Raw genomic sequence first — 27876 nt, forward strand, 5'->3', positions numbered from 1 at the left:
CAAGAGCATGGTTGCATCACTGCCTGGTATGGCAACTGCTCGGCCTCCGACCGCAAGGCACTACAGAGGGTAGTGCGAACTGCCCAGTACATAACTGGGGCCAAGCTTTCTGCCATCCAGGACCTCTATAGCAGGCGGTGTCAGAGGAAGGCCCTAAAAATTGTCAAAGACTCCAGCCACCCTACTCAGACTGTTCTCTCTGCTACCACACGGCAAGCGGTACCGGAGGGCCAAATCTAGGTCCAAGAGGCTTCTAAACAGCTTCTACCCCCAAGCCATAAGACTCATGAACATCTAGTCAAATGGCTACCCAAACATTTTGCATTCCCCGCTCCACACCACTGCCACTCTCTGTTGTCATCTATGCCTAGTCACTTTTAATTAACTCTACCTACAGTGCCTTGCGAAAGTATTCGGCCCCCTTGAACTTTGCGACCTTTTGCCACATTTCAGGCTTCAAACATAAAGATATAAAACTGTATTTTTTTGTGAAGAATCAACAACAAGTGGGACACAATCATGAAGTGGAAGGACATTTATTGGATATTTCAAACTTTTTTAACAAATCAAAAACTGAAAAATTGGGCGTGCAAAATTATTCAGCCCCCTTAAGTTAATACTTTGTAGCGCCACCTTTTGCTGTGATTACAGCTGTAAGTCGCTTGGGGTATGTCTCTATCAGTTTTGCACATCGAGAGACTGAAATTTTTTCCCATTCCTCCTTGCAAAACAGCTCGAGCTCAGTGAGGTTGGAAGGAGAGCATTTGTGAACAGCAGTTTTCAGTTCTTTCCACAGATTCTCGATTGGATTCAGGTCTGGACTTTGACTTGGCCATTCTAACACCTGGATATGTTTATTTTTGAACCATTCCATTGTAGATTTTGCTTTATGTTTTGGATCATTGTCTTGTTGGAAGACAAATCTCCGTCCCAGTCTCAGGTCTTTTGCAGACTCCATCAGGTTTTCTTCCAGAATGGTCCTGTATTTGGCTCCATCCATCTTCCCATCAATTTTAACCATCTTCCCTGTCCCTGCTGAAGAAAAGCAGGCCCAAACCATGATGCTGCCACCACCATGTTTGACAGTGGGGATGGTGTGTTCAGGGTAATGAGCTGTGTTGCTTTTACGCCAAACATAACGTTTTGCATTGTTGCCAAAAAGGACCTGCCTGGTGTGTTCCTTGTTCTTCATGATGCTCTCTGCGCTTTTAACGGACCTCTGAGACTATCACAGTGCAGGTGCATTTATACGGAGACTTGATTACACACAGGTGGATTGTATTTATCATCATTAGTCATTTAGGTCAACATTGGATCATTCAGAGATCCTCACTGAACTTCTGGAGAGAGTTTGCTGCACTGAAAGTAAAGGGGCTGAATAATTTTGCACGCCCAATTTTTCAGTTTTTGATTTGTTAAAAAAGTTTGAAATATCCAATAAAATGTCGTTCCACTTCATGATTGTGTCCCACTCGTTGTTGATTCTTCACAAAAAAATAGTTTTATATCTTTATGTTTGAAGCCTGAAATGTGGCAAAAGGTCGCAAAGTTCAAGGGGGCCAAATACTTTCGCAAGGCACTGTACATGAACATACTACCTCAACTAACCGGTGTACATGGACTCTGTACTTGCACCCCCCTGTATACGTTATTTTTTACTGCTGCTCTTAAATTACTTGTTACTTTTAGCTCTTATTCTTATCCATATTGTTTTTAAAACTGCACTGTTGGTTAGGGCATTTCACTGTAAGGTCTACATCTGTTGTATTTGGCACGTGTGACTAATAAAATTAGATTCGAATAGCACAAAGTAAGACAATAATCGTAGAATAGCAGAGTGTTTTAGAAACAAGTCCAGGAAAGGCCTCAAGAGACAAGAATACAATTAATTTATCACTGGGTAACAGATTGAAATCTGCAATTACAGTGGTCCAAGTTGAGATACCTAGTTACATTTTGGATTTGTCCTAAAGTTAGCCAGCAAGATTTAATGACATTCATGAGCACTGATCCCTACCTTGCTGTCTAGGTTGAACAGGTAGGAGTCGTTTTCCCTGACATCTGCCTCTGCGTCAGAGATGATCTCCCCCACATACCTGTGGACAGGAAGTGAGGTCAGGGACCCATCAACCCCACAAATAGCAATTCAGCACCACGCACAGATGACATTGAATGGGAAATCATCTAAGAGCTTGAAGGTGCGGTAAAACTACGCATTGTGAAAGGGGGTATGTCTAGGACTCACTCGCACACAAAGGTTCCCTGGGGAATTTCCTGCAGTGTCCGCACCCCCCAGCCCATACGACTGGTCCGGAACAGCTGGAGCCGGACCCTGAAAATAAAAACTCTATCAGTATGGATGTACTAACAGCACATTCAACTCGATAAACACATTATCCCGACATGCATTTTGGGATGTCAGATGCATTACAACTTCCAAATGAGTGGTTGCGGTTTGACTGAAAAACATTTTTCCTGATCTAGATGTTATCATCAATAGGAGTGTTGGCTTGGTTGTAAAAATATGGTTGAATGTAGAGACAGGAAATTGGAGGTACCTCAGTCCGTTCTGCACCACGCGGTTCTTGCAGGTTCTCCAGCAGGAGCAGGCGTGGTTACACTCGAAGATGAGGGGCGGTTCCTCACGACAGAACTCCGGGAGCAGACGACCATCCTGAGAAAGGTCATGGAACAGACATGACGATCATAGGAGACCAGCACTTTGTCAACAATAGTGATACTGAAGTGTTGGGTCTTACCTTGTCATACCAACAGCGCAGGCTAAGCTGGCCACACATGCAGCTGCTTGAGGAGCAGTCGTCTTTACACACACAGTACTGTGGATCGCAGATAGAAAGATGGTAACTTCATCTTTCAGGTCATCAAGTATGATCAACTCTAGGATGGTCTATTCTAGGAGTCGCCAACCATTTCTAGAATGAGAGCTACTTTTTAAAAAATGAAGCATGTCGAGCGCTACGATTTTTCCCCTAGCTTTCAAACATGCACATTCTTCTCTTCTCCTCTGCAACTCTTCACCAGGGCCTTAGTGTACAAGAGTTCTGTCAATATACCTGGTAAAATAATGGTTAAAATCAGATTGTGTTCCCCTAAATTGTTTTATATTTATAATGTATTTTTTCTGGTTTAATGCTTTAGTTTTTCCATTCTTAAAATTACAATTGTTCATAGAGAAACAACAAAATTGGATGTTGAGTTCATGTCAATGCTTAAATCACATCAGAAGGTCATTTATTTTAGATGAAAACACATTGAGTGCAATTCCCCTTTAATTGTGCATTTGGCCCTAGTGAGGAATGTGCCGATCTAGCGATGGTGCTGTACTCATTTCATGGCAAAGTTTACAAATGATATACGTTTGACAGGTAAGCCTACTTTGCAGTTAACATTTAATTGAGAAGGTTTTGTGGAAAGTATTTCTGTCGACCCACAAGACGGTTAACACATCAACTTGCTACACACAGAGTGATAGACAAACACGTGCATCACAGACAGACAGGCAATAGTGCTGGAAATTAAATAGGCAGACATTGTGTTAGCCACTATTGGCTTAAAAAGCCAAACCTAACTAGGGATGGGATAATGTCAATGTTGCGTTGCATATCATAGTAGCTGGGAGCTTGTGGTGTTGATATTTGTTTATGACAGTTTGCTGTGGAAACCGTGGAAAATTGCATGTACTTTCAGAATTGTTTGGTGAGCTACTCATATGTGGGCTGCGAGTTGCTGGAGACCCCTGGTCTACCCAGTCACATGACCCACCTGTAAGTGTGTGATGTTCTTGTCTATGTTCATGGGGGAGGTGACACAGTTGTCTGGGACATATTTGTAGTTATCCGGACAGGGCTCACTGTCCACTGAGTTGACACAGGGGACTGGAACTCCCTCATACCCCCGGGCTATGTCTCTGTGGTGAAAGATGTACTGGTCAGCAAAAAGGTCCCAGTGGATATTATATTATACTTGACAATCGGTCAAAAAGAGGTAGCCACAAGTAGAGGAAAGGGTAGAAAAGGGTACCATGCGTGGATCAGAGACAGAGCATCAGAAAGGTAAACGTGTGAAAGAAATGCATGAACGTTTGAGAGACGGCGATCGAGGAATTCTACCTGTTAAGGACCTTCTCCCCCTGGGTGCTGCTCCTGGCCTCCTTCACCCTCCTGTTAGTCTGCAGGGTGAGCCACACCCTGGAACTGTGGCTGCAGCAGTCTGGCGGCGTCTCCCCCTCACGGTTCTTCAGGTTGACATCAGCCCCGCGAGACAGAAAGAGCCTGAGGGGCCACAGATCATAGCCTTCAACACCATCACTTAACTGCACTAGATGGAATAGTCCTGATGTGGCTACAGCCTCGGTTATAATAGTGGAGGCTACAGCCACAGCAGTGCTGTAGATGGAGATTCTATTACTTATTGCCGAATCACCAGTCATTTCCCCTCAACCTCCACTCACGTGACACATTCGAGCCTGTTCTCCCGTGCAGCGATGTGCAGGGGGGAGTCTCCGTGGATGTTGACAGCATGGAGGTCACACTTGGACTCTAGGAGGAGCTCAGCAATCTCCACACTGCCAGAGAAGGCCGCCCAGTGGAGACAGATGTTCTCCTCCTACAAACAGACAACAGTTAGCAAATTCACGACAAAGTCATACAAAAAAATAATAATCAAGATAGAGCAAAGTAAATTAAACAAAAATAATTTGGCTTGTGGGAGGTCATGAAGTTAACCCTAGTTACTGACCTTGTCCCTAATGTTGATGTCAGCCCCTTTATTGAGCAGCATCTTCACCTGCTCTAGGTGCTTATACTCTGTTGCCCAAATCATAGCCGTCCAACCGCCATCGTCCTAGAGAGAGTAACACATCACAGCTTTAACAACGGGCCCTTACAGCATGTGATTGCTTCAATGTCCTGGATATAACAACGAGCGGTGTCACTAACCTTCTCCAAGAGATATTATAAGAGGTTGAGGAGGATGTATTACCACAAGGACAAAGACTGCCATGACATCGTTCCTGCCATAATGGATCAATACCTGCAGCAAGGTCAAGCACTTCAAATAGAGACATCAAATACCATACTCAGGTTTTTAAACTCTGTAGTACCACAATCATATGGCCTCAGAGTGCCCTTGATGGTGGCACACAAAAGGACCTCTCCTTTTGAAATGCTGGAGCATCCCTGCCACACATCCCCGAGATCAGATACATTTTTGAGGCAGAGAAACGTCTGTTTCAGAGATGGCCAGAATAGGAGGTCAACGACAACTGGCTCAGTAGCTTTACACAAACAAATTGGCTTTCACGTCGGCAGGGTAGCCAATGGGGTTGTAATCCTAACTAATGCATGCTGAGAAAGAACGGATCCTTCCACAGCAGCTGCAATGTAAGAGGAAACCATTAGGAGCCCATGTGGAGCGGATGGGAGCAGCACGCCCACCGAGAGGAGAGTCAGGCCCCTACGGAAAGGCTACTAGTGAGAGCACAACACAAACACGGGCCAGAGCAAAACAAGAACTGAATTAATATGAAAGCACTCCTGGTTCTGATTGACTTCAGTGGTACAACCAACACAAGCCATGCTAAGCTATAATCATCTTGAGGGACTAAACATTGTGCAGAATTACAGCTATGCTCACCAAGTTTGTGTTTCACTGGTTTATGACTGAAAAAAGCAGAACTCACCTGACAGTTGATGTCTATGAGTCCTGTGGAGAGGAGATGCTCCACGATGTTATAATGGCCAATCTTAGCAGCTAGGTGGAGACAAGTGAACCCCTCCACATCCTGGAGAACAGAAGGGAGTCCAACACACATTGCTGCCGTCATAAGATTCATACCACTGTAATACAACACAACCCTCAGCATAGCCTACTAACAGGGCTTGCATGCTATCAAAACACTATTACCAAAGCCTAAGACAAGAATGGCACTTGAGTTACATACAGCACCATGACAGCCACTGCCCCCATGGAAATATAGACTAATGAAGTCTCCTGGGAGAATGAGGTATGCGTGTCGTTGTGGTGTTAGAGAGGGTGTGTGAACCCACCTTGTGGCTGGCGATGGCTCCTGCCCTCAGTAGGTAGCAGACCGCCTCCAGGTGGTTGTTCTCACAGGCCTCCATCAGGGGCGTGCGCTGGTCCTCATCGCAGATGTCCAGGTTAGCACCAGACTGGTAGGGAGGGAGGGACAGACCAAAACAACGAGATCAATCTACTCTGATCCACTCAATGCTGTCGAAATTGATCCATGATAAGATGTTGAGGACTGTCCGATTAAAATGATCCACTATAAAGACGTCAACACGTGTGCAACGTAATAACCTGGCGAGTCAACCGTTGCCGTGGAACCCATGCTGGAAAGCTTGGTCTCGATGCATGTCCGTGTAATGCAGCGTCTACCCCTTCCCTCATCCACTCCCAGTGGGAACCATAGCCAAGCCTCACCTGAACCAGCAGGTGACAGATCTCCTGGTGGCCTGCCTCAGATGCTACATGGAGGGGGGTGCGTCTGCTCTGGCTCTCCATCTTAAAGTTAGGGTCTACCCCATCCACTGGTGGACAGGGATACAGAGGGACATTTGTTATTCACAGAAACCTGACCAGATAATGACGTTTGTTCATTGTTTAATATCTTAGTTTAAAAAAAACACATCTCCCTCACCCAACATGAGCAAGACCTTCTGTATTTCCCCCTGTTTAGCAGAGATAAACAGCTGCTTGGGGTGAAACCGCAGCTTCTTGGGCCTGATGCAGGACACATGGAAGAAGTCAGTCCACAGGAATACACCTTCACAATAACAACAGGAAAATATTGATAGAAAACAGAAATAATTGAACATGTGCATGAACATGTCACACAGGAAGGTAGCTGAGGAACCCTCAACGTTCTCTTACAGTGCCGTCAGAAAGTATTCAGACCCCTTGACTTTTTCCACTTTACAGCCTTGCTTAGTTTTTTCCCCCTCCTCATCAATCTACACAAAGACACAATACCCCATAATGAAAAACTGAAATATTACATTTACATAAGTATTTTGTTGAGTGTGTACTTTGTTGAAGCACCTTTGGCAGCGATTACAGCCTCGAGTCTTCTTGGGTATGAAGCTACAAGCTTGGCACACCTGTATTTGAGAGTTTATCCAATTCTTCTCTGCAGATCCTCTCAAGCTCTGTCAGGTTGGATGGGGAGCGTCACTGCACAGTTGTTTTTAGGTCTCTCCAGAGATGTTAAATCGGGTTCAAGTCTGGGCTCTTTGTCCTGTTGGAAGGTGAATCTTCGCCCCAGTCTGAGGTCATGAGCGCGGTGGAGCAGCTTTCCATCAAGGATCTCTCTGTACTTTGCTCCGTTCATCTTTCCCTCGATCCCGACTAGTCTCCCAGTCCTTGCCGCTGACAAACATCCCCACAGCATGATGCTGCCACCACTCTGCTTCACCATAGGGATGGTGCCAGGTTTACTCCAGATGTGACATTTAGCATTCAGGCCAAATAATTGTTTTCATTAGGCCAGAGAACCTTGTTTCTCATGCTGTGTCCTTTAGGTGCCATTTGGCAAACTGCAAGCAGGCTGTCATGTGGATTTTACTTAGGAGTGGCTTCCATCTGGCCACTCTACCATAAAAGCCTGATTGGTGGAGTGCTGCAGAGATGGTTATCCTTCTGGAAGGTTCTCCCATCTCCGCAGAGAAACTCTGGAGCTCTGTCAGTGTGACAGAGTCGATTGCTCAGTTTGCCCGGGCGGCCAGCTCTAGGAAGAGTCTTGGTGGTTCCAAACTTCTTCCATTTAAGATTGATGGAAGCCACTGTGTTCTTGGGGACCTTCAATGCTGCAGAAATGTTTTTGGTACTCTTCCCCGGATCTGTGCCTCGACACAATCCTGGAGCTCTACGGACAATTCCTTCAACCTCACGGCTTGGTTTTTGCTCCTCTGACATGCACTGTCAACTGTGGGACCTTATATAGACAGGTGTGTGCCTTTCCAAATCATGTCCAATCAATTGAATTTACCACAGGCGGACTCAAGGATGATCAATGGAAACAGGATGCATCGGACCTCAATTTCGAGTCTCATAGCAATGGATTTGAATACTAACAGTACCAGCAAAAAGTTTGGACTTCTGGTTTTTTCTTTCTTTTTACTATTTTCTACATTGTAGAATAATAGTGAAGACATCAAAACTATGAAATAGCAGATGTGGAATCATGTAGTAACCAAAAAAGTGTTAAACAAATCAAAATATATGTTACATTTGAGATTCTACAAAGTGGCCACCATTTGCCTTCATGACAGCTTGGCATTCTCTCAACAAGCTTGAAGTCTTCCCCCACTATTTTTCGCATAATTATTTTTTCTAAGACAAAACGTTCCCACCTTGTCTAGCGTCATTTGTTTTGTCGACATTTGGGAAGTTCACTGACAAATGTGCCTTTCCATCAGGTGGGTCGTGCCATTTTTTATCTGGCATCGACTACTCGCATAAAAAGGTTGGATGAAAACCTTGTTAGTAACACTTAAAGTGGTTAAGAGTGTGAGAGGAGACTGGTGACGGGGTGGTAGTGAGAGAGTGAAATACTAATCAGGACAATCAAACAGTTGCATAGTAGAGCAGCACTTTTTAACCTCTCAAACTCTGAGTCTTGGTAGAATGTCTTACTTCTCTGTGTCCAGTGCCAGTAGGATGCTCTCTAAGGTCTCTTTAGGGGCAGCGCCCACTCCTATGCTGATCCCCATGCCCAAAGCAGGAGGCAGAACTCCGGTTCTGGAGCCCCCAGGGAAGGAGGAGGTGTCCAGTGTGTGCTCGGGTGGGATGGAGAGAGAGCTGTCTGCTTGGCCACCCAGATCACCTCCCACAGAGAGACAGAATGGACTGGAACACACACAGAAGGGTGACGAATGCCTGATTACTACAACAGAAGAGTGATACTGTTGAAAATACCAGTGTCATCTTTCCAGACTGAAAGGAATACAGGAATACAAAACGATGTATTGATAAAAACGTGAGATTCGGCTCCTTTCTTTACCTGCTATTGAATGTAATGGAAGCCCCCCCCAACCCATTATTCCCACCAGTGCTGTGAACCTACCCTCCAGTAGTGGTGTCTGCCCTGCCCTCCGCGGTCCTGGGCGTGGCAGGGTCATGTGCCGCACGTGTGGCAGGCACGGTGGAGGTTGTGTCGGCCTTGGCGATGGTTACCTCCTTGGCCTTGCTGGCCTCCTCTCCACAGTGTGGACAGAAGGTCTGGCCCTTCAGTACTGAGGCACAGGCCTGGTGGAAACGGTGGGAGATGTTGATGTCCGGTTGGCACTCCATGAACGTACCCTACAACCCAAACATACACAGCCAGGTCAGTGTGTCCGCCATTGAAGAATCCCACTGTTTTAATGTTTTCGAAGGCCATAATCACAGAATATATAAAGGCCTTGGCTAGTTCAGTGTTATAAGTAGGGCCAGGTTTTTTTTACCCCTAACCGCTAATAATTAGGACCAAGAGCTTTTCCTGGCTTACTAGAAGACCCTTTCCACTCAGAAATAGATGCAGTGTTTGCCCATTCCCACTCCAGGGAGGTCCCAGTACTCACGGCTCTGCAGAAGAAGCCACAGCCGGGGCAGCACTGGTGCTTGACCATGCCGGCCCGGTGGTCCTCACACAGCACCAGCAGCTGCACAGAATTTGAGGGGCGCATCATCTCATGCTTTAGAACCGCACTCTGACACCGGCTCAGCTGTGAGGAGAAGGCAAGAGGTACGTATGAGTGAGAAACAAAGGTTGAAAAGGGAGAAAGGGGTGGATAATCAGGACGAAGCCAAAGACATAGGGAGAGAATATGATAAGTGGACATAGGGAATGGGATACGTGCAAAAATATGATGAGGCCTAGCATCAAGGCTCACCTGTCGGTCGACGCTCTCCGTGGCCATGCACTTCCTGTCGGCCAGCGTGAGGATCTCCCGACTCTTGGGCGTCTCCATGCGACAGCTGCAGAGGGGCAGCTCCTGCACCATATCTGGCTCCACACTTCCCATAGCCCCAGAAACTCCTGCACAGAGGACCATCCACTCAGCTCATCTGACAGATGTCAATATGACCCTTACTAGACACGGGTTTAATGCGTTTTCCAAGAGTTTATAGAGATTAATTTATAAAGATACAGACTGCCAGAGCTACAATAGTGGTATAGTTCTAGACTCTTGATTATCAGATTTTATTTTTCTATGACAGACCACCAGGGGGCGCTCAGTGCTGCTCTCATCTGAACCTGTCAGGGAGGACAGAGGCCTTGCCTCATAAAACCAAGACCATTTCAGAGTCTTCAGAAAAATTAAAAGGTAGTCTATGGATGGGAAAATCTCTGAGAGGAATTATCTTACCAACAGGCAGTTCAGTACACAACTACCCCCATTTCTTCTTATTTCCACATCACCTACTCCTCTGTGGCCTCACTCACCTGTGTGCAGTGAGGAGTGCAGCTTCTCCTGGGCTTTGAGGTTGAGTAAGTGGAGGGGAACCTCTGTGTACTCCTTATTGAGGCCTGCCTGGTCCTGGGGCTGGGGTCCTGTGCCTGGAAAGGGATGTAGAGTTAGCTAGCACAGGGAGCAGAATGTCAAAAGGTAGGAGATCTCTTCAGATGTTTCCATAATGTTCCTCATAAGGCAGAGCGGTGGGTTACTGTACCAGGGAGTCCCTCAATCTTGGGCTTAGGCTTCCTTTTCCGTTTCCTGGATGGCCGGAGCCAGGCGCTGTCTCCCTTTACTTTCTTTTTCAATCTCTTCTTCACGCTGGATTCCGAGCTCTGTGTGTAAAGCAGATCATTTGAGAGATGTATTCTCTCCAATGTCAATCAATGTACCCCTCCTCAGTCTGATGGTGGAACAACATGACTGAGGACAAGACTGTGCTTTGATAACGTTTGGGTTCACAAAAACACTCACTTATGTTGTTCTAATCAAAGGACTCAAAGAAGGGAAAAGAGTTGTGTAATCTTACCAAGTCAGACTCGTTCTCCTCTTCTTCCTCTTCAGCTGATTCCTCAGAGTCCGGCTCCTCTCCCTGAACCGACAAGTATCACACAATGTCAAAGAGGTTTGTCCATTTGCAAAAAAAATTCATTGCATTTCCTACCTTAACGTGTGGTTCTAAACCTGTGATATCTATGAATGTAATAGAAGCATCATTTTATCAAGGTTCTCAACTGGGGTGCAGACAGACCAACTAAGATTTCAACCTGAAGGGCAAGGCATGATGTTCGACTCTTCTCCTGGCCCGTGGGGACACCTTCCTCTCCACCCTGCTCCTCCTCCTCCTCCCATTCCTCTCCATCTTCCAAATCTTCCTCCTCTGACTCATTCTCCATCCTTTCCCCGTTGACGTGTGCTACCTCTTTGGGCTGGGAGGGGGAGCAGAGAAATATTACAACATGATGCTGACAGCCAAATATCCAAATTCTAATACATTTTCTCCCAATTTCCATTAAATTCTAAAACAGTTAAGATAGTCTATGGAGGAGAGATGAAACCTGTGTGCTTTGAGTTGATTGGTGAAGTTGACTAAACATCTCCACCACTGTCAGCTGCCTCAGCACTTTGGTTTTCTTCTTGGGGACCAGACTGTACGTTCCCATCTTCCTTTTCTTCTTCCTCGATGCCGATGCTGCTGGAAAAGAGCAACCAACTGAGCCTCAAGAAGCCATGAACCTCTTAAGCTACGTCGCAGTACACACAGATTTTATTCATACTCCTCTGGCGTTTGCAGCCTTGAAATAAGTAGATAGCCTCCAGTAAGCAAAGTACTGCCATTACATTGTTGTTGTGTGTGATGTTCACCTTGTACCCTCTCCCATGTACTGTAGGCCCCAGTGCTGTCTCACTGACCTGTCTGGGACTTGGCTGTGGCTGCAGCCGGCAAGTCGTTTTGGCTCTGAGGTAGCTGGTTCTGGGAGGTGGATGTCTTCTCCTCCTCTGGTCCATTCAGACTCTCCTCGTCTGCACCGTTTGGTTCTGTTAATGCCCTGTTTAGAAGCTACGGCGATAAAGAAAATATTAGTGAATCAAAAGGCGGCTATGCTTCATATTTTAATAGAATTTCACTCATGTGTCTCACGGAAATACCTGAACCATTCATCGACTCTCTCTTTACTAGGCTAATACTAGCTACCTTTAGTGTCTGGTTGGACGCTGGCCTGGACATGGTCTTGCGTGCTCGGTGTATGGCGATGGACAGCGGAGAGGGGGCGGGGGAGTCGCTAGGGGACGTGCCATTTTTAGTCTCTGTGTCTGAGTCCCCCTGTCCCGACGGGGAGCCGGCCTGGTGGTTGTCAGTTCTTAGTGCACCAGGACTGTGGGCATGCCCTGCTGCGGAGGACAGGAAGGTTGTGGTGGTGTGTCCCACCATTGTGGTGCCGGAGGGCAACCAGCTAGTCCTGTGTGGGGCAGCCACCAAGCCTGTCCCCGTTGTAGACCCCCCATCCTGCTGCTGCTGCTTGCTGAGGATGTATCCATTACTCCCAGTGACGGAACCGTGAGGTGGGTCGGTCTCCAACATCCCATTCTCTGTGACCACCTGAGACTTGTTGCCCAGGGAGACCAGGGGGGTGGGGCACTGGTGTCCGTTCCCCACCTCTGCAATCTCATAGGTTCCGTTTAGCTCCGCCTCTGCTCCGGGGGAGGATACCAGTCTGGAAGCTACCTCCTCGTTTCTCAATGTGTCTGGAAAGGTAGATATCAGTCAGTCTCACAGTATGGTCTTATGTTAGGTTAGCTCAAGAGACGAAGACTAGGAGTAAACCTTACCATGTTTAGCTGTAATGGCTTTAAAGATGAGCTCACCTCCTTCCTCCTCTCGGTCCCCAGGTGATTCCATCCTCTCCTCCATGGACTCCCCTTTACACAATCTGCCTTCGGCCAGACCTGTGGGCTGACAGCACACACAAACTGCTAACTCCATGCCCAGTGTCAAGAACACAGCTATATGGTCAGAGAATTTCATATAGCCTACAAAAGCGTGCTGGACAATTAACAGCCTTGCTACGCCAAATACAAGCCTACTCTGTTTAGAGAGGTTACAGACCAGCAGAAGGCACTCATAAACCTAAGTATGTCCACAATTTCACTAGATTTTTAAGCTTGAAGTATGTGAAATTTATGTTCTGTGTCTGTTATGGCTGAAATAGCCTGCATTTCTGTGTGGCTATAACAGACACAGAACAGAACTCTTATGAACAACACTACAAAGCCTAATGGGTTGTTCCACCTGAGAAAAGTACAAGCATTATTTTGTTGAAATATAATTTTCTCTGAGAAATTAAGCTAATTGACTGACCCAAATTGGCCATTTTCATTTATAGGACTCATATAATATTAAATAAATATAGTACCTAACATCTGATTTGGACAAAACTTATTCTGAACAATGAATAAGACATGAGGAATAAATAAAATAAAAAAAAACATGGCCAAAAGCCACCCACGGACCCTACACCAAGCCCACCAATGACCAGTAGTAGTAGTATGAAGCTGTGGCTTGGTGTATTGTTTATTCATACTATGTAATGTATTCTTAGTGAATATGGTGATGACCCCCTTGTTCAGAGAAATTAGCCCAGCTTGCATTTTCCCCATAAGTGTGTAAGTACCATGTTTTGCCCACCAGATGTCACTGTTCCTGCCACATTCTTTTATCACATTTTCTGGTGTCTTGCGTTTATTAATAAATGGATAACAACATTTTCTCTGCCACTTTGGGTAGAAAACCAATAGCTTTTGTTCATGATGAAAATAAATATTATGGTCATCCTCACAAGTCAAGCCAGTCCTCCACGAAAGCAATTCAGTTTGTCCTTTTCTTAGGCTTAATCTGTGTCCAGGAAATAGCCCATGTGTGTGGGTTATTCCCTTCAATAAAAGTCTGGATTAGTTAGACCATACCTGGTGCACAAGCAAACCATTAGGCTTCAGCAGTTCTAATGGTTTCAATGTTCTTCAAATGGTAAATGTCCCAAATACACACACACTGTATAGTGTTTTGCAATGGGTTGGATTTAATGGTAAATGTCACCAATCACATGACAGAGATGTTTGCTAATAATTTTTATTGAAAAACACAACTACCATGCAATGGTTTATAATTGTATTATTTTATTAGGGTTCTCACATTTTAGTCCCTAGTAAATTTTTCAATCCCAAAAGATTGCAATTAACAGAAATGTCCGTATTTATTTATTTATTTTTACTAATTGACTGATGTCGGTTCAATTATTTGAATTCCATTTAGTTCTGTAAGCACAACGCGCAGTTTCTCTAGAGACAAATCAGATCAAGCACAAACTGTGGGATGTAGTAGGTAGTTGTAGTGTCCAACAGGCCAATATTCTACATAGTTTAGCACAGAACACATTGTAATTAACAACAATGACCATAATCCATTGCGCGCCTACTTGTCCCGTGTGTGGAGCAGACACGGAGAGAAGAGACGGAAGACATGTGATGGAGGGGGATAGAGAGCAGCTTCTTCGCGAGGGGACACACAGACACAGACATACATTGTTTTGTCTATTGTTTGTATTATTTTTTGTTGTTGCATTGTTTGTGTATCATGGTATTTTAAAATGTGACTGTCCTTGTCTATCAGTGTATCAGTGTTTCGTTACTTGTCATATTGTGTGTTTAATTGTGGACCCCAGGAAGAGTAGCTGCTGCTTCAGCATTGGGGATCCAAATAAACAAATACCTGAAAACACATTATCTAAGTGATTGATACTTGGTATTCAGCAGTCACAAAAGTGTGCCTACTAAAATAGTGATTTTGTTTGACAGGATAGGCAGGAGCTCTATAGAGATGAGATGACTTGGAAAGAAATAATAAAATAAAACAAACGTAATATACAAAACTATTCTATTGAAGTACAGTAATGGGATTAAATGGGACTTTTATTACTTGATTTATGCTGTGTTACAGCATTCAACCCACATAATGCATAGCACATTTAATGTTAATTTGATTTTTTTTAAACATTTTTAAATAATCGAACCGGGGAGGACATCGCCAAATGCACAGAGAGTACATTACACAGTATGAATAAACTCCAAGCAGCAGCTTCATACTACTTGTCAAACAGAGAACTGATATTGTATTCTGGCCGTTGGGGTGGCCTTGATGTAGGGAGGTCCATGGGCTTTTCACCATTTATTTGGATTCCTCACATCTTAAATCATTGTTAAGAAAAGGTTTGGTCCAAATCGGATGTTGGGTACTATATTTATTGAATATTATATTCATTCTATGAATTGAAATGGCCAATTTGGGTGTGATTGCATTAGCTTCAAATTGAAAGAATTTCAGAACAATCTGAGATGATGGGTGTCCTGGCTTGCTGAAATGACATGGAACAACCCCAATGACAGACACTGGTTGGACAGACACGGTACAAAAGACACCTTCACTATGGGAAATTCCCCATGTGGGATCCAGGACCGCCACACTACAGGAAGAAAGGCCAGGTGCTCTGATCCCTCTCTCTGGCCCTCTGTCTTCAGGCCCTCACCGACTACGCTCTGCTGACATGCTAAGCTGAAGGCCCAGTTCTGGCCGCTGCTCAGTAAGGAGCACTGGAATAGGAATGGAATTAAACGGTGTCTCCTCTCCTCCTCCAGAGAGCTGCCTACTGAAAGGCTCCAACATCTCAAACCTCCAGAGAAAGCATCTCGTGCTCAACCAACTGTCAGCATACTTCAAAGAGTCAAATAGGCCAAACAAGGCCAAATTACTCAGATTAGCACCAAGATCACAAGTCAACTATGATGATTATGGTGAAGACCTATGCAGGGACAAGAAACAACCCATAACATGTTATTGTTTGCCTTGCCTTATTCTGTCTCATCTTCACTCATGTACCCGGCCCATCTCTTTCAATACTAGCTGCTAATGCAATCTTCCTTCAGCAGCACGAGACAAAAACAAACAAAGGATAAAGACAGCAGACACCATGAACCAGACCAGGAAAACCAAAAACAGAACAGATACATCAGACAGAAGATAAAGAAGAGGACACATGCAGTTATACCAGTGGATCCACCTTTTCAAACCGACAGGTTTTCCTGTGTTTCTGTTTCTGTTACAGAACGTCTGAAAAGCTCAGAAGAGGAAGCAGGTAAGAGGGATCCGCAATGGGAGGAAATTCACCATCTTCCCCTTCCCCGCTGACGACCCAGGCCCGTCGCAAAAGCTCTCCCTACCAATTGGAAGCCCCATCAGACACCTGCCTCTAAAGCCACCACAAAATGTCTGCCTAATGTGGCTCTAACAACAAAATATGCCCTTCTCTCCACCAGGGGAGCCATTACACAGACAGTCTTATGTGGGCTAAGAGTGGGAAGGTTGTGCAGTGCTTTGGTATTGGAGGATATAGCCTAGCATCAGACTCCATCAGCTGTCCACGGCCACCTCCCCTACAGTCCCCTCGGCCAGAGGATGGCTCCCACCTCTTGGCACCCTGCCACCATCAGGAGCTGAAGAGGACCTATTAGATTGGTTAGATGGAGGCCTCTTGTTTCAATGTGTCCTTCAGGATTAGCCTGGCCAATGCCTGTCAGATTAAAAGGCACCTCAGCCTAGCTGCTAGATTTGAGGGAAGAGCAGAGTCTGACCGACAAACTCAGGAGAGCTTTTGACATGAAACCCTGCTCTAGAGCTCCACCTGACAGAACATTGAGCGAAGGCTGATAATTCACAGTGGAAATCAAGTAAAATAAACTTGAAAAGTAACCCAAACAATGGGATTATTTGTTTTAAGTCTAAGCAAAGGGATGTGTGAATTGTCTAAAACCACTGACACCCCAGTGGACAAAGACACCGGTGTCCTCTGTCAGGCAGATGCATGCATGTCTTGACAATGTAGTGGCCTCTCTGTAGCTCTTGCCACACATAGCTCAGTGGATCCACAGACAAATCCATTGGTATTCTGAGCACTCTGCCTTATCCTGCTCTCTCCTCTCGGTTATGAGAGAAATGTCTTCGATTTAGAGATACTTCGATTTATTAATGAAAAAAAAAAATGTGCAATCACATAGACTAAAGTCTTCCAACATCAATCAAACAGAAAACAATTGAGCTTTTTCAACAGTTACGGGAAAAATTGGTCATGCTCGTCTGAAACACTCGCACCCAAGAGCAAGCTGATAACTGTCAGAGGCTGAGGCTCCCAAAGAAAAAGGATCTCTGAGGCATTCTCACATGAGACCAGGTAGAAGAGAAGGGGTTCCAGAGACAGATTCCAAGGTGTGTGGTCAACACAGGTATGAGAGGGGAGAAACCCTTTCATATCCCTTCATAGATTCAAGAAACCTTCTCTAATCGTGCTTCTCTATGTCCTCAGTTCTGCCCCTAGTGGGTGAAAGTGGAAGTTGCTCATTGGAGAGAGAAGGAGGGGGAGGGAAGAGAGAGAGAGCCGTCTGCAGATCTCCGCCATTTCGTAACCAGATTGTTTACTGACACAACGTGGCCAACGCTGCATTTTTCCACTAGGTGGGGGACATGTGGCCAGGATTTACGTGGATGGGGGATGGGAGCTCCAAGGCAGATCCACCTATGGGTTCTAATAAATAATTAGCCAACATGAGAAAAGACAAATATATCAGAATCATTACAAAATGTAGGCAATGAAAGCCTGTAACGACAACAAAAAAGGACGTAAAAAAACAAAACCGACTTCTAAATGTTAATATCAGACACTGTCATTTAAAAATGACTGCATCTGCCCACCATTTCTTTCTAAAATAAATGTAATGGCAGTGAGGTCAGTGCACCCTATAGCTTTTAGAACACAGCTAGCTACATGACTAAAGTCTATCTTGGGTTGTGGGTTCTGACGCCAGCCCCCTGAATAAGGCTTGTCTAGCTATTGAAAGGCTGTGAACGATTAGAAAACATCTACTAACATAGCCTGGAAAATGTAAACAACAATCTAGCTTCCTCCTATCACAGGTGTTAAGACTGCCCAGCGCCCAAGAAAGCAACACCCTAAACAAAAGACGCATTGACAAAAGGGTAAAAAAACAGCTATTGAGCAATGACCATCGACGCTTTGAAGATCACCTCCTCTTTCCTCAAAGATGGATGATTTGTATCATTAAATTCACAAGATGGCAGCGTAAACAAAAAGTGAGGAATTTGGACTTGTAACAATGTGGGGGAAAAATAAACTACTGTTGCAAAGCCATTACGGAGTGCAAAATGCAGGTACCATCACACTGGATACTGAAGATGGTGCAGAACAGCACTGAGGCTACGGTATTGTAAGACCTGAGTCTGACTATCGCACAGGATTATCCTGCAGTCATTCATCCTTCTTCTGTTTCTCTCCAGTGTGTATTTTACCATATGGGACATTTTCACTGCAGTACCTCCTTGGCCCTTTCCTGGAGGAGAGGGTAGGGCTGCAAAGAGAAAGAGGAAGGAAGGAGAGACAGGAGTGAAACGAAGATGGGTCTGAGTCCTGAAGTGCCTGTAAGGGAGGAACACCATTTGAGAATTCCAAGAAGTCGGACCACTGCCGAGTGCATTCATCTCCAGCCTACTGTAGCATGCTCCTTTCCCTTATGCCAATGCTCCAAACACAGCTATCAACAATGGACATTTCCCCAGACAGCAGGACCCACAAAACACCTTGGCGAGATTCAAATAGCCATTCTTCTAACACCTGACCCAGGTGAACACAGTGCATTACTAACCACTTCACCATAGGGGAGTAGCAGCTTGCTGCCATATGAAATGCTGCAGTCACAGATCACATCAGGCTGAAAAAGCCTTGATTACTGATCAAACTCTCTGTTCGAGCCTGCTGTCATGGACTCTGAAGACTGGCTTCACAGCCCAGAATAGGCTACTGTCCCCTTCCCTGTGGTAAATATGTACTTGCAGTAGGCATCATACCTGCTTTCTCCTGATGGCCTCCATTGAGGAGAGTGGTGGAGAGGGAGAGAGAGTGTGGGTGCTTGAGAGGAGCGGGAGTCTCCAACAGATTGTTCCTCTTCTCCTTTTCCTCCTGGCATGCAGACATTCAACTCGTTGGTCATGTGACCCAGCAGCTCCCTCGGTCCCTCTCTTCAGAGGTCTTCCACAGAGCATGCGCAGTCAGTTCGAATCAGTGGCTCCTCTTTTTTTCTCTCTCGCGACCTGTGCGCGGATGAATGTGGACAGCCATTTCAGGAACAGCGACAACCAAAAGTGAGAAACGGTCGCTAAGCAAGGGGCCAAAAGAGGTGTGTGTGCGCGCGCAATCAACACTGTTCTCCTTTAAAACAGAGCCCGCGAGAGGCAAAAATGGAACTAGCATGGGAGCGATTCTCAGCCATCTCACCTCTACATTTACATTCTAATCTTTTAGCAGACGCTGTTATCCAGAGAGATTTACAGTAGTAAGTGCCTACATGTATTACATGTTCATACTGGTCTCCCGTGGGATTTGAACCCACAACCCTGGCGTTGCAAGCACCATGACCTATGAACTGAGCCACAATTGGCCATCAGGCCAAGCCAACTCTTCAACAGATAGGCCTACTGTAATGTACCTGTGGAAATGATGGATGCCAACTTCACTGTATCGGCAAGGAGAGGTCAGAAAAGGCATCTAGCGAACTGTTCTATGACACGACCCTTGAAGCAGACAATCTCAAGTGAATTCTAAATAAAATAAAATGACGAACGAGCCATAGGAGAAAGCTTGGGAGAAGCTAGACTATAACCAAATCAAAAAGACGTCGAAGTATGTGGACTGCCGATGATGTCGCTACCTTTTGGCGCAATCATTTTTCTGTTTGGTTGTAATTCATAACAGAAAAAAAGGATCTAATCCAATCCCATTGCTTCAATAGCTTGTTAAACACTCAGGCAACAGTGACTCGGATCTTGTTTCAGTGGTGGAATCTTTTGGCATAGAACTACGTCAATGCCTACGTCACTACTTTATCCGCTTGAATAAAATACGAAATAGCAGCAAGCAAGATTGATAGCAAACTTTGGTTTTTAATCACAACGCTCTGGCATGTCTGCCTTCTGATTTGTTGGGAGAGTCCCCAGGATAGTTTTTTTTTCTCTTATCGACATAGGCAGTGACGTAGTTCTTTTAGGCCAAAAGAGTCAATCATTGAAACCAGACTCTAGTCACTGTGTCACTGAGTCGGGGAAACTAGCACACATATCCCAATCATACAGGCCAGGGTCCTTCTCTGATTTGATATGCACACATCCACTATTGTTTTCCCCTCCTCTCCAGAGTGATGCATTTTAATTTGTTGTGGTAAATGAAAACACAAATATGAATTGTTTAACGCCAAGCTGAAGTGGCAAGGGTGTCAAGGGAGGATATGAAAATAGGCTATCAATTTATCAGAGAGTTTGATAAGGACACACCAGATCTGGCACATAATCCTTTCAGAATGTCAGAGCTATTCTGAGATTCCCTGTTACAAATGGAGGCTTGAATTTCCCTACACATTTTATTAATGACAAACCGCTCTCCAGAAAATGTTAGGTTTATTAGCTACATAGGATGGGAACTCAATCGTGCTCATTGCTTCTACAGCCCTGTGTTCACACTGCCCTATTGTCAGGCCCAAAACATGGCACCACAAGGCAGTGAGGCAGTCTACCGAGCATGCTCAGTAGGCATCTCAGCCATTTTGAAGCTATATGAACTAGCTAAGTTGCAGGCAATGGAGTAAGATCTCAGCAGTCCCTTTCCACAAAAAAAAATCAAACAACGATCTTAAACCCACACCATATTTCGAAATCTTACATCCCACAAAGAAAAATCTGTTTCATGTTTTCTGTTGGACAGGAATCAATGTATTTTCTTATGCCACGATAGAGCCGACGCAGGAAGAAAACGAGAGCAAGAAAGAAAGAGAAAGAATTCAGCACTAAACAGAAACTGAGGCCATAATAGGAGTTCTGTTAGTCTACTCGCAGCAGTGTATGCTACCACACGCCCACGGAAAGCCGGGGCCCACTGCCAGTGAGACATTTAGTCCTCATCTCTTCTGACTATGGCCACTAAAATTAGTACAACCTATGCACACACACACGACGAGAGGCTACCAGAAGTCACTAGTACTCCACAATAAATTCTCCAAAAACTGGTGTCATGCTAACAGCCTTCAAGAAAAGGGCTTGACAAAGACTTCTACATTCTGACAGTTTCCATCCCACTCTAGTCTGCCACCACCCAGGTTAGTTAACCCCTCAACTCCAACAGAATACCTCACAATTGGTTGATTCTCAGGATTACAATGTTCAACAGACTTTATTTGTGGACAGCGTAGACTAGATTTGTAAACAACATCAATGCTGTTCATTCGGAACTAAGGCCTTTCCCAAATCAACCCGACTAATAAAAAAGTCAGAATGCCTGATGTCCTCATTAACTAATCCAAAGAGTCAGAGGGGAACACAGGGCTTCCGCTTCCCCGTCCCTGCTGAGCTGAGCTCCTGGGGTGGATATGGATTTGAGGCCCCTCTACATGTACATGGAGCGTTCAGAGGATAGTCCCTCAGTCATTCACAGGAATATGGTTTAGCCAGACACATACTAGGCTATCGCCAGCTGATCAAGTCTTGCTGGGCATCTCGTTCTCTTGATTGATAAACCTGAGCGTTTCTGGTCTACAGGTAAAAGACATGGCCAAGTCTGTGGAACCTTGACACAATTCAATCGATTAGCTTAATTAATTAACCAATCAATCATGGGGTTTAGCTTCCAAAAAAAAAGACAGAAATTAAGGAGGCTGTCAATTCCCAAACTATTTAAAAAGACAACTGAGATCCATCTGAGCAAGCCCCATTAGAAGAGAGTCGAGACATAAAAAAATGGAGATTGTAATAATCCCATCCTTTTCTTTCAAGTTCGCCCCCAGGCAACCATTGAAGTACATGGATAAAGCAGTGAATCACCATTGATGGGGGAGGAGGAAAAGGGAAAGGGCGAAAGTAGAGCTCCACACTCAACATCTAGCTTCCCACACATGCACTGTCCCAGCTCAGGTCACATGACCAACTCTCTGTAGAAAGCTCTGACATGGCCTTTACTGGGCATGCTCAGATGGAGCCCTGCTTTTTTTCATGGAGAAGGAAGAGGGAAAAAAACATTGCAGCCATTTCGTGAAACGATATCAAGAGACAACAATGGGCAATGGGAAAACTGTCAAGGGGTTTACCACATTTCAGAATGTGAACGTCTAGTTATAAAATCATCAACATTTACTGGATGATTTCAATCACTGGCATCAACCGGTGACACAGTCCAAAATATGATTTACTGCAAAGGCCTAATCACATCAACAAGATGTACAATATTTTCTTTGTCGAAAATTAGGGAAACAGTTTCTCTGGCCAAGTCTCTGATACTCGGCCTTGCGTACATTTGCAGGTAGCATAAATATTAATCACGTACCTAACAAGAACAGATTATTTTGGTGCTGCACCGTACTAAAACAGTAAGCTATTACCTTCTTAGGAACAATGATTTCCCTTTAACAAAGCACAAAAATACTAAATTATACCACCCTACGTCAATCTTAATGCAAGAACCACTTTCCAGTCACAAACTTGAACTCCTCACCCACCAGGGGCCAAGAAGTTCCCAATTCGTCATTAAAAAAAAAAGAATTAAACACTGGATAAGCTGTTCTGAGGTAGGCCTAACACTAAGGAGTCCATATGGGTCATTGTCTGTTGTTTTGTACAGTTTAACACTAAGTGGATTTATCGCCCACCAACAACCTGAATGGTGTTGGCAACAGCATTATGATCTGTTCCGACTGCATCTAACTCAAATGACATTGATGAAATTGTTTGCATTGCAATGCAAATCATCTGTAGAACACAGCAGTATTCACTTTCCATTCAAGTATTGCACTGCTGCTGGACTTAATCAGAATAGCCTGAACTAAAGAGGCCTACCCATCAAATAAGTGTTCCACCGAAAAGAAGCATCACATGTTTTCCCAACCAGAGTGGGATCTTTGTAGATGATAAGCTGCATGCTCCATCATGACCCAAAAACAAGGAAGATCAGGGTTTTTCCCTTCACAGTCTTCTATCCAATGAGAGAGAGCACAAGATGCATCCCAAATCGGCCAGTTCACCCACTCCTTCACCATTTGAGAGATAAGTCGAATGCACTTCAGCCACCTCACACTGGAACTAGCTAAACCCATATCTACACATATCCTACCTGCACATCGCAAACAATAGGCTACATACATACAGCTTGAGGCCAGGTAGCTATTAAATGATTTACCAGTTGCCTAACAAATTAAAAATAGAGATGAAAGAAATACTGTGATAACTACAACATGAGTGATGCATAGAGAAATAAAGAGCAATGATTCCCCTATTCCACTAAAACAGAGTCAGAGGATCAGTGTAAGGTTGCAGTAATGTGGCCCCCACCTTGTTACTCCCCCCTTACCACAGTGCACCATACCTTTGTCAGCAACAGAGATGCCGTGCCTTCAAGGAGCCGAGCTGACGCCATAAAGAGCCGGTCGTTCCTGTTAAGGCCAGAGGCCTAGTTGTCAGCTCTGCCCAGTACCCTGTCTATCCAACAGGAGCAGCAGAGCTCAGCTCAGTGCTGAGCATGCTCACTGATGCCCAACAACTGACAGAGGGAGGGAAGACTGCAGGGAAGAACTAGCTTCCGTGGCTAACGATGAGCAAGAAGTGGAATTTGCCAGTCCAGAGGCATTCACGTTTACCCAGACCACCGCAAGTCAACAGTTCGACATTCTTGTATCATCAATCCGCTTCTCCTTCCAACATTTTTGACTTCTGTAAAGAACATTTGGGTTGAAGAATAATTTGTTTTATAACTCTCTCCACTAATGTTTCCCAATGCTCTCCTCCAAAATGGCTGCTAATGGCTGCAACAACTACCACAGGGTCAAAATAAAGTCAATTTGGGATAAATTAGGTCAGCCCCCCCCCCCTTTATCTGGCTCAAACAACAAAGCAGGCTCTGGGACTCTTCTTAGAGTGCCATCACTAGGGACTTTAATCACAATTTAGGTCTACACACTCACAATATTAATATTCAAAGCAGTCAAAAATAAGGCAACACGTCAGTAAACCATGAACTATCTATTTGATTCAGGGGCCAGTATAAACAAACATTAACAACATCCATTCCTCTGTGTTCCCTGCCAAAGCAAATGCAATGGGCATGATGTGTGTGGTTATTACTGGCATGTGTAGGCTATTGTCTGCAAGAAAAAAAACATATGTTGGCTATGTGGCTCTGGAGCTATAATGAATGGATCTTTGGGTGCAGAAGGCAACAACCTCAGATTAGAAGATTCCTCCCTGTCAACAAGCCAGATGCATGTTGTCCCTCACAGAAGTGACATCGGCATCTTCAAACAGATCGAGAGGACTGAGGAGTGGTACCTCTCAATAGAAGGAACCTGCCAGGGAGTGTTGAAGGAGACTGTCCTTAAGTGAAACATAATTCGAACTCCCTGTCGGATAAGAGCGGATTGTCACAAAATTGCAAATTAAATGTACATGAGAGTTCTTGAGTAGATATTACCAGTGGTCTAGTGGAGGGTATACGCAGGTACAGGCCGTATACCCACTTATTCAGTGGGCATTACGTATACTCACTTCTTAATCCCCACTGATATGTATCAAATTAGTGTAGTGGCGATAAACACTATCAATGTATAGGGCTGATGGAACTGATTGGACAGTTTAGCTTAAAAAGTTGATCAAATTTTATTTATTCACATAATTAGGCGCAGCAATGTACACGTGGCAGTAGACCTACGCTAATGCGCACCACACATGCAAGGGGTTTCATGCAGAGATGGAAATGTCCAATAGAAAGAGGGGGGATTTAAAGATGCAATAACTATCATGGGTTGCTAATATGATATGGATAATTCCTTTGGCTGCTACACAATGAAAGAAAGTTGAAAGTAAACCAATAGAACACACCTATCTGTCAGAATTATATAATTATTTACATTAATCCAGTGGACATTTTTTTGCAAACTCACTCATGTGCTACAAAAACACTGCTAGCCAAACCGTGCTAGATGCCTCACACTTGAATTAAAGGGTAACTTTACTAAAAATCAAAATTTCTTAGATTTTTCCCTAAAAGCGGTCTCCTGATCTGGTTTAAGCATTGCTATGGACTTAGAACATAACATTTTGTTTTTCTATAAATAAACAGTGTGACTAAGAACAAAAGCCTGAATTTGGGAGGGAAATCTGAAACCTGTGGATTTCTGGACTCAGTTTATCTGTCTCAATAATAGGTACTACTATTAGCCTACTGCACAGTACATCTTGGGTTGGCCTGACTAAGACCAATATGGGATATATCATTTTAGGTCAGTCAGTGTGTGTCACTGACTTTTTCACACAGTGCATCTTTCCTTCGCTGGGCGTGCCATTGGGTGTTGAATGTACCCACTTCTCCAGGGACCACTTGATATTACCGAAGTCTATTTACATATTGATCAAATTACATTTCTACGACCCGTGAGCTAATCATGCGACCTTGTTTGTTGAGTCAACACTGAGGGTGTTGGGAAGTGCGTGCAACAATGTTACCAGCTGCAGTCACTTCTGGCTTCATTTGAACAAATCCGTATGCTTATGCTTGTTACTTTGTTTCGTCCCGCAACGAGCCACTGTCTGCTGGACTAAGCAACTTGTTACTGTACTCAAGTTTATTTGGCTACACTGTACATAGCTAGCTAACAAACCCGTATACTTCCCTGTGCATACTACAAGCGTTGCTCTTCTGTGGCGTTACCTTAGCTATCCTTTTAAAATCAACTAGATTCCTTTCATAGTTGTGTTGGATCTCACATGTACTAGCTGGTTAACTGGGGATTAGCAGGAGTTCCAAGCTAGCGAGCTCCATTGTCGAGCTGTAGTCAACTTTTGTATCGTGCAGCCAACACCAGCTATGCTAGTCGCTTGATTTGAGAGGGAATTTGAAATTATACACTAACCGGAATAACGCTAGTTACTTCGATAATATACGTTATTGTTTTTCACGTTTATCAACGATAGCTACATCCTTGGACCAGAGCCCTGTTTGGACCCCAATACATGTATCCAAGTTCGATTCATAAATAACGTTAGGCAGCGCGTTAATATTACAAAAAGCTAACTTGTTAGCTAACGTTAAGCTAAGCAGCTAGCTAGCAGCTCCCTGTATATTGTGGGAAACAGTAGGGGGGGGGACAGATTACTCTCGCAATAGAAAATGCCCTAAAAAGGGTGTAGAAAAATGTCAATAGTTATGCAAGAGTTAAATCAATTGCAATAATGTGAGTTTGTGGTTTGCACAGGTAAAACACTAGCTAGCTGAAGAGCCGGATGGCGACAAGGCCCTGGAACTTGTATGACTGAACAAAGCTGAATGCATCAACATGCACAATTCAGATTCCGGGGCAGCGCATCCTCCTAGCGATACAAGCACATTCAATTGCCCTACCGACACAAAAGCAGGGTTTCAGAATTGACAGTACCGGGCGGGCAGTTTGAAATATACTGAAAGCAGAGGTCTCACAACATTTATCCTCGTTTAAGTTTTTTGACCTAAAACTACAACATTTGTTGAAACGGGCAAGCCCACAGTCATACAAAAACACACAGCTGCAGGAAACCAATCTTGATGTAAATATGCCCCTCTTGCTTACCTCGGCTTGCACGGAAGCCATGGTTCCTTTTGCCTGACCAGTCTCCGCCCACTTAACTCATTGCGTCATCACATTAATTTCTTTGGCGTGCTCAATAGCGGTCTGCTATAATTGAATTCAATATAATCGGTATTAAGTGACGCTTACATTTTACTCAAGCAGGCTACATATCCGTTCTGGGCATTGCATCCTATGTGTGCACTGTATAGTATGAGCGAGAGTTCGCATTTCCACTTGCAAAATGGGATTATAGAAAAGTCGTATTGAACTGCTTTTTAAAAAAAAATCAACATCATCAAAGACGATGAAATGTCATTTGTGCAGTAAAAATACAAAAATAATCACTATTTGTTTATCAATGTCATCAGAAATGTATCAAGGCAATTACGTGCGCTATTTCTAGAGGTGCATTAAATTGTGAAATCAAAAAGGTGAAGGATCTCATCTATCTTCATTGTATTGTTCAACCAGAAAATACTACGAAGGTAAGAAACTATGGTCTCTTGGATCCAATAACAACTCAAAGGCAAAGCCTCTCTCTCTCTCTCTCTCTCTCTCTCTCTCTCTCTCACACACACACACACTATCTCTGTCTGACTCTCCCTCCATCCCTTGGCAAGTATTTTATATTTTATTTCACCTTTATTTAACCAGGTAGGCTAATTGAGAACAAGTTATCATTTACAACTACAACCAGGCCAAGATAAAGCAAAGCAGTGTTAAACAAACAACAACAGAGTTACACATGGAATAAACAAACATACAGTCAATAACACAATAGAAAAAGTCTATATACAGTGTATGCAAATGAGGAAAGATAAGGGAGGTAAGGCAATGAACAAGCCATAGTGGCGGAATAATTACAGTTTAGCAATTAACCACTGGAGTGATAGATGTGCAGAAGATGAATGTGCAAGTAGAGAAACTGGGGTGCAAAGGAGAAAAAGTATGCAAGCAGACACAGAGCAGCTGATAACAGATTCGGAATCAGCCATTTCTACAAGGCAACAGAGGAAAATTAAAGCTGCAGTAAACAGTGAGACTGTGAGCCGGAGGTGATATCTCTATGGGCTGGCTACTCGCTACTCTCGCACTTTACCCTGTTGCTGCCATTATCATCATGGCTACTGGCCACAATCTTTAGGCC

The 27876-nt window shown here is 44.3% G+C and overlaps 1 protein-coding gene across 25 annotated transcripts in view; it reads right to left on the reverse strand.

The window, feature by feature from the left end:
• ehmt1b (euchromatic histone lysine methyltransferase 1b) overlaps positions 1–26932 on the reverse strand; it is a 29469-nt gene extending 2537 nt beyond the window's left edge. Inside the window, exons 1-25 of one of the 25 annotated variants that reach the window (XR_016493349.1) lie at positions 26730–26817; positions 12846–12933; positions 12175–12725; positions 11892–12039; positions 11537–11670; positions 11246–11407; positions 11008–11070; positions 10696–10813; positions 10469–10582; positions 9915–10060; positions 9603–9746; positions 9107–9342; positions 8677–8889; positions 6683–6808; positions 6466–6572; positions 6069–6191; positions 5702–5803; positions 4759–4863; positions 4472–4626; positions 4131–4292; positions 3784–3928; positions 2760–2837; positions 2559–2674; positions 2246–2332; positions 2018–2096 (exon numbers count right to left, since the gene is read on the reverse strand). Coding sequence is in view for 12 of the 25 variants with exons in the window: in XM_021590759.3 (XP_021446434.3) it covers positions 2018–2096; positions 2246–2332; positions 2559–2674; positions 2760–2837; positions 3784–3928; positions 4131–4292; positions 4472–4626; positions 4759–4863; positions 5702–5803; positions 6069–6191; positions 6466–6572; positions 6683–6765; positions 8677–8889; positions 9107–9342; positions 9603–9746; positions 9915–10060; positions 10469–10582; positions 10696–10813; positions 11008–11070; positions 11246–11407; positions 11537–11673; positions 11892–12039; positions 12175–12725; positions 12810–12933; positions 18946–19140 (3693 nt within the window). In the remaining 13 variants the exon portion in view is untranslated. Of the gene's footprint in view, positions 1–2017; positions 2097–2245; positions 2333–2558; positions 2675–2759; positions 2838–3783; positions 3929–4130; positions 4293–4471; positions 4627–4758; positions 5053–5701; positions 5804–6068; positions 6192–6465; positions 6573–6682; positions 6809–8676; positions 8890–9106; positions 9343–9602; positions 9747–9914; positions 10061–10468; positions 10583–10695; positions 10814–11007; positions 11071–11245; positions 11408–11536; positions 11674–11891; positions 12040–12174; positions 12726–12809; positions 12934–18945; positions 19307–23497 lie in introns of those variants that run through there. The other 24 variants (XR_016493344.1, XR_016493340.1, XR_016493347.1 and 21 more) reach the window with 24 other exon arrangements.
• Positions 26933–27876: the final 944 nt, after the last annotated feature.

The sequence above is a fragment of the Oncorhynchus mykiss genome, chromosome 29 (genome assembly GCF_057628025.1).
Source record: "Oncorhynchus mykiss isolate SJ-2025 chromosome 29, ASM5762802v1, whole genome shotgun sequence".
NCBI classification, from domain to species: domain Eukaryota; kingdom Metazoa; phylum Chordata; class Actinopteri; order Salmoniformes; family Salmonidae; genus Oncorhynchus; species Oncorhynchus mykiss.